Genomic DNA, 7455 nt, shown 5'->3' with positions numbered 1-7455 from the left:
TTCAGCTTTGAGGTTCTGATGATCCGGCAGTACTTGTGTTACATCTCAAAGTTTTTACTAATTGTGGTCCATGTCTTGTTCCATCCCAAATTGTCCTTTTCCCTTGAACCTGGTAAAGCAGAATCCACGGCATCCAGGGGGTTCATTCTCTGACTACACTAGGGCAGATTCTTGTCTGTTGCCATGGAGACACATAACTCTGCATAGGAGCCATTGAGAAGCCGCAGTTAAAGGGATGTTCCAGGATTACTTTATTGATCACCTGACTTATCTGAGCGACCGAGTCACGTGACCAAGTGGTGAAGCTGAAGCCCAAGGACTGTAATGCATTGTGGGAGATGTACTGACCTATCCCAAGCTGGCGCTGATAGAAGGCGGAATGACTGAGATTTTGTTGCTGCAGCTTTGGAGGTGACTGGAGTGTGACATGACCCAATCGCTGCCGCTCCCCTGGAACAACCGGTTTTGATTACGACATTACAGGCGCCCGGCCAGAACAAGTAATAAAACCGTGAGACGCGTCCCGTGTCCTGCCCTGTGCGGGCCGAGCTCCGCCCCCATGACACACAACACCGGGACCAGATGAAGTGTATAGAAAACTGATTTTATTGGTAAAGAGTACAATCTGCATGTACTGAGAAAGGCACCGCCCACTTTACAAGGCACCGCCCACCCACACAGGTCACATTAGAGGAGGTGGGTGTGGCCTTAAAGGTCAGGCTGGGCATATGTTAAGTGGGTGGAGTCTAATGACTACATACTCCTCCCAATGTTACACTGGAACTATCCTCTTACATAAGCGCCGCCCACCTTTACACCAGCACCACCCATCATTGCACTAAAACCGCCCACACTCCACATAGGCACCGCCCACTTTCTAAAGGAAAAACCCCCCACCAATTACACAGGGGCCTTTCCCCATCACATCAATCTCCGCCTTCTGGATGGGCTTGTGGTTGGGGGCGGGGTCTAGTTCTCTCTCGTTTCCAGGCCACACCTCCCGCCCAAGTACAGGAAATCTTGTTTACATCATAATAATTATGTAAATGTAAAAAAAGCTGATTAATACGAGGAGGGGGCACAAACTTCATATACATACAGGAGGTGACACTCCATCAGGGACACAATCACACTGTGATGTCACCAGGGGTCACACCAGGTCAAGCAGGGGTCACATCACCCGGCAGAATTAATACAAGGTCGTCAATAATTGTGCAATAGAAGTGGTCACATGACCGGATTCAGAGCGCGAGGAAGACGAGGGTTAACTCCTTGGTAGCTGTGCTGGGGGTCCGGAGGGAGGGGGCGTGGTCAGGGGGCGGGGAACAAAGCGGCTGAAGGTGACAGATTCCTGGCTGCAAAGTAAAAGACAAAGTGATCAGCGGACGTAATCAGAGAGGAGGAGACTCCCGCCAGCCCCACCCCCTGACTGGAGACTCCCGCCAGCCCCACCCCCTGACTGGAGACTCCCGCCAGCCCCACCCCCTGACTGGAGACTCCCGCCAGCCCCACCCCCTGACTGGAGACTCCCGCCAGCCCCACCCCCTGACTGGAGACTCCCGCCAGCCCCACCCCCTGACTGGAGACTCCCGCCAGCCCCACCCCCTGACTGGAGACTCCCGCCAGCCCCACCCCCTGACTGGAGACTCCCGCCAGCCCCACCCCCTGACTGGAGACTCCCGCCAGCCCCACCCCCTGACTGGAGACTCCCGCCAGCCCCACCCCCTGACTGGAGACTCCCGCCAGCCCCACCCCCTGACTGGAGACTCCCGCCAGCCCCACCCCCTGACTGGAGACTCCCGCCAGCCCCACCCCCTGACTGGAGACTCCCGCCAGCCCCACCCCCTGACTGGAGACTCCCGCCAGCCCCACCCCCTGACTGGAGACTCCCGCCAGCCCCACCCCCTGACTGGAGACTCCCGCCAGCCCCACCCCCTGACTGGAGACTCCCGCCAGCCCCACCCCCTGACAGGAGACCTCGCTAGCCCCACCCCCTGACACTAGAGGGCGATTTGAGGAGATCAGAGAATAAGACAAAAACTTTTCTTACCTTGAAAGAAAATTAAAATGTTTCTGAAAAACAAAAAGAAAATACAAAAACATTAGAAAGCGGAAGAGGCGGAGCCCCCAGTGCGTGTTATATACTGACCCCCACCTCCTGCCCTGCCCCCAGTGCGTGTTATATACTGACCCCCACCTCCTGCCCCCAGTGCATGTTATATACTGACCCCCACCTCCTGCCCCCAGTGCATGTTATATACTGACCCCCACCTCCTGCCCCCAGTGCATGTTATATACTGACCCCCACCTCCTGCCCCCAGTGCATGTTATATACTGACCCCCACCTCCTGCCCCCAGTGCATGTTATATACTGACCCCCACCTCCTGCCCCCAGTGCATGTTATATACTGACCCCCACCTCCTGCCCCCAGTGCGTGTTATATACTGACCCCCACCTCCTGCCCCCAGTGTGTGTTATATACTGACCCCCACCTCCTGCCCCCAGTGCGTGTTATATACTGACCCCCACCTCCTGCCCCCAGTGCGTGTTATATACTGACCCCCACCTCCTGCCCCCAGTGCGTGTTATATACTGACCCCCACCTCCTGCCCCCAGTGCCTGTTATATACTGACCCCCACCTCCTGCCCCCAGTGCATGTTATATACTGACCCCCACCTCCTGCCCCCAGTGTGTGTTATATACTGACCCCCACCTCCTGCCCCCAGTGTGTGTTATATACTGACCCCCACCTCCTGCCCCCAGTGCATGTTATATACTGACCCCCACCTCCTGCCCCCAGTGCATGTTATATACTGACCCCCACCTCCTGCCCCCAGTGCGTGTTATATACTGACCCCCACCTCCTGCCCCCAGTGTGTGTTATATACTGACCCCCACCTCCTGCCCCCAGTGTGTGTTATATACTGACCCCCACCTCCTGCCCCCAGTGTGTGTTATATACTGACCCCCACCTCCTGCCCCCAGTGCGTGTTATATACTGACCCCACCTCCTGACCTGCAGTGTTATCATAAGGGCAGTGATGTGGATGTGACCTCTAACCTCCTGCTGGCTCCTGATTGGCCACTTACCGAGCTTGTATGTCTTGGCCTCACCCTCGTTGTGCGACACCCGGCACTCGTACGTCTCGCCCTCCTTGGGGTGGATCTCCACAAACTTGGACAGGTAATAAGTCCAGTCCCGACCGAAGGACAAATCCGTCTGTTTGCAGGAAGCGATGTCCTCGCCGTTCCGCAGCAGCTGCATCTCCAGGCGCGGAGGATGGAACCCGCTGCAATGGCAGATCAGAGTGTTCCTCTCCCCGAACTCCAGGGGGGTCTGAGTGTACACATTCACCGTGGGGGGCTCTGCCGGGAGGAGAAGACGTTACTCTCTGATGTCAGCCACCGCAAGCTATTACTCTCTGTTCTCAGCCATTACACCCCGGGGAGAGGAGACTGTACAGGGGGGATACAATCTATTACTCTCTGTTATCAGCCATTACACCCCGGGGAGAGGAGACTGTACAGGGGGGATACAATCTATTACTCTCTGTTATCAGCCATTACATCCCGGGGAGAGGAGACTGTACAGGGGGGATACAATCTATTACTCTCTGTTATCAGCCATTACATCCCGGGGAGAGGAGACTGTACAGGGGGGGGGGGGGGGGGGTACAATTTATTACTCTCTGTTATCAGCCATTACATCCCGGGGAGAGGAGACTGTACAGGGGGGGGGGGGGGATACAATCTATTACTCTCTGTTATCAGCCATTACACCCCGGGGAGAGGAGACTGTACAGGGGGATACAATCTATTACTCTCTGTTATCAGCCATTACATCCCGGGGAGAGGAGACTGTACAGGGGGGGATACAATCTATTACTCTCTGTTATCAGCCATTACATCCCGGGGAGAGGAGACTGTACAGGGGGGATACAATCTATTACTCTCTGTTATCAGCCATTACACCCCGGGGAGAGGAGACTGTACAGGGGGGGATACAATCTATTACTCTCTGTTATCAGCCATTACATCCTGTACAGGGGGGGATACAATCTATCACTCTCTGTTATCAGCCATTACATCCCGGGGAGAGGAGACTGTACAGGGGGATACAATCTATTACTCTCTGTTATCAGCCATTACACCCCGGGGGGAGGAGACTGTACAGGGGGATACAATCTATTACTCTCTGTTATCAGCCATTACATCCCGGGGGGAGGAGACTGTACAGGGGGGATACAATCTATTACTCTCTGTTATCAGCCATTACACCCCGGGGAGAGGAGACTGTACAGGGGGGGGATACAATCTATTACTCTCTGTTATCAGCCATTACATCCCAGGGAGAGGAGACTGTACAGGGGGGGATACAATCTATTACTCTCTGTTATCAGCCATTACACCCCGGGGAGAGGAGACTGTACAGGGGGGATACAATCTATTACTCTCTGTTATCAGCCATTACATCCCGGGGAGAGGAGACTGTACAGGGGGGATACAATCTATTACTCTCTGTTATCAGCCATTACATCCCGGGGAGAGGAGACTGTACAGGGGGGATACAATCTATTACTCTCTGTTATCAGCCATTACACCCCGGGGAGAGGAGACTGTACAGGGGGGATACAATCTATTACTCTCTGTTATCAGCCATTACACCCCGGGGAGAGGAGACTGTACAGGGGGATACAATCTATTACTCTCTGTTATCAGCCATTACATCCCGGGGAGAGGAGACTGTACAGGGGGATACAATCTATTACTCTCTGTTATCAGCCATTACACCCCGGGGAGAGGAGACTGTACAGGGGGGGATACAATCTATTACTCTCTGTTATCAGCCATTACACCCCGGGGAGAGGAGACTGTACAGGGGGATACAATCTATTACTCTCTGTTATCAGCCATTACACCCCGGGGAGAGGAGACTGTACAGGGGGATACAATCTATTACTCTCTGTTATCAGCCATTACATCCCGGGGAGAGGAGACTGTACAGGGGGATACAATCTATTACTCTCTGTTATCAGCCATTACACCCCGGGGAGAGGAGACTGTACAGGGGGGATACAATCTATTACTCTCTGTTATCAGCCATTACATCCCGGGGAGAGGAGACTGTACAGGGGGGGATACAATCTATTACTCTCTGTTATCAGCCATTACACCCCGGGGAGAGGAGACTGTACAGGGGGATACAATCTATTACTCTCTGTTATCAGCCATTACATCCCGGGGAGAGGAGACTGTACAGGGGGGGGGATACAATCTATTACTCTCTGTTATCAGCCATTACACCCCGGGGAGAGGAGACTGTACAGGGGGGGATACAATCTATTACTCTCTGTTATCAGCCATTACATCCCGGGGAGAGGAGACTGTACAGGGGGGGGATACAATCTATTACTCTCTGTTATCAGCCATTACACCCCGGGGAGAGGAGACTGTACAGGGGGGGGATACAATCTATTACTCTCTGTTATCAGCCATTACATCCCGGGGAGAGGAGACTGTACAGGGGGGGATACAATCTATTACTCTCTGTTATCAGCCATTACACCCCGGGGAGAGGAGACTGTACAGGGGGCATACAATCTATTACTCTCTGTTATCAGCCATTACACCCCGGGGAGAGGAGACTGTACAGGGGGGGGATACAATCTATTACTCTCTGTTATCAGCCATTACACCCCGGGGAGAGGAGACTGTACAGGGGGATACAATCTATTACTCTCTGTTATCAGCCATTACACCCCGGGGAGAGGAGACTGTACAGGGGGGATACAATCTATTACTCTCTGTTATCAGCCATTACACCCCGGGGAGAGGAGACTGTACAGGGGGATACAATCTATTACTCTCTGTTATCAGCCATTACACCCCGGGGAGAGGAGACTGTACAGGGGGATACAATCTATTACTCTCTGTTATCAGCCATTACACCCTGGGGAGAGGAGACTGTACAGGGGGGGATACAATCTATTACTCTCTGTTATCAGCCATTACATCCCGGGGAGAGGAGACTGTACAATCTATTACTCTCTGTTATCAGCCATTACATCCCGGGGAGAGGAGACTGTACAGGGGGGGATACAATCTATTACTCTCTGTAATCAGCCATTACATCCCGGGGAGAGGAGACTGTACAGGGGGGGATACAATCTATTACTCTCTGTTATCAGCCATTACACCCCGGGGGAGGAGACTGTACAGGGGGGATACAATCTATTACTCTCTGTTATCAGCCATTACACCCCGGGGAGAGGAGACTGTACAGGGGGATACAATCTATTACTCTCTGTTATCAGCCATTACACCCCGGGGAGAGGAGACTGTACAGGGGGGGATACAATCTATTACTCTCTGTTATCAGCCATTACATCCCGGGGAGAGGAGACTGTACAATCTATTACTCTCTGTTATCAGCCATTACATCCCGGGGAGAGGAGACTGTACAGGGGGGGATACAATCTATTACTCTCTGTAATCAGCCATTACATCCCGGGGAGAGGAGACTGTACAGGGGGGGATACAATCTATTACTCTCTGTTATCAGCCACATCCCCTTTTATTAGTGGCAGTTGAAAGTGAAAGTAGCACGTGTAGTATTACAGGACGCCATGTTGGGGGTTGTTATTACAGCGTCTCGTACATTATAACCTCCGTCATGTCTTATAATCCGTGTATTGTACGTGTTGGCGGTGCTGTCGTACAAAATGACAACATAAAGGAAACTCAGAACAGCGACGTCACATTTCCAGGGACTTTTTGGCCTCCAGTTATAACATTTTTTTACAGAGATAAAAACATTCAGGTTTATAAAAAAAAACTATAGAAAAAAAAAAAACTGATACAAAAGTCCTGTAAACCAAAAAGACTTAAGAGGAGCCAAGTGTCAGCAGGGACAGAGCTGTGGATAGGGATAATGCGGGTGATACTCACTGAGATCAGCCCAGGCCAGGGCCCCCAGGAGCAGCAGGGCCCCGCACACAGTCGCCGCGCTCCGCATCGTCCCAGGACCTCGCAGCATCTGACGCGGAGCACGCGCAGCCGCCGGTACACAGCCGCCGCCTCAGCCAATCACAGAGCCAGAACCCCGGCGCGTCACCTGTTACCAGGACAAGGATTTCTGTTAAGTTTAGAGCGGATGCTAGTGCGCATGCGCCAGTCATTTCCCGTAAATGGGAGCAGAGAGCCAGGACCTTGTGTACACGGTGCGGCTTATAACCGCATAGACTGAGAGCAGGGAGAGACGAGTACCCTAAAAGTGCAGTAAGGAGAAAGAAAATTATACTTATATCTGATAAACTGCTTCATCTTATGTTCTCTAAGAATCTTTCCTCACTTTTCAGTTATTATTTCTATTCGTTATCTTCATGTGTTTATTATTATTATTTTTTTTTTATAGTAAATGATATTTTTCTTGTAATACTTAATACTTATATAG

The 7455-nt window shown here is 52.1% G+C and overlaps 1 protein-coding gene across 1 annotated transcript; it reads right to left on the bottom strand.

Annotated features, from left to right (window-relative positions):
• Positions 1-588: 588 nt before the first annotated feature.
• LOC140074497 (beta-2-microglobulin-like) lies at positions 589-7108 on the bottom strand. The gene is made up of 4 exons (XM_072119455.1): positions 6951-7108; positions 3093-3368; positions 2051-2073; positions 589-1355 (listed from the first exon to the last, which is right to left on the bottom strand). Exons 1-3 carry the CDS (start codon positions 7036-7038, stop codon positions 2063-2065), a joined length of 375 nt encoding a protein of 124 aa, XP_071975556.1. The 5' UTR covers positions 7039-7108; the 3' UTR covers positions 589-1355; positions 2051-2062.
• Positions 7109-7455: the final 347 nt, after the last annotated feature.

This window comes from Engystomops pustulosus, chromosome 8, assembly GCF_040894005.1.
Source record: "Engystomops pustulosus chromosome 8, aEngPut4.maternal, whole genome shotgun sequence".
NCBI classification, from domain to species: Eukaryota; Metazoa; Chordata; class Amphibia; order Anura; family Leptodactylidae; genus Engystomops; species Engystomops pustulosus.
Note: the sequence above shows the minus strand (reverse complement) of the source record. Positions and strands in the feature narration are given on the sequence as shown.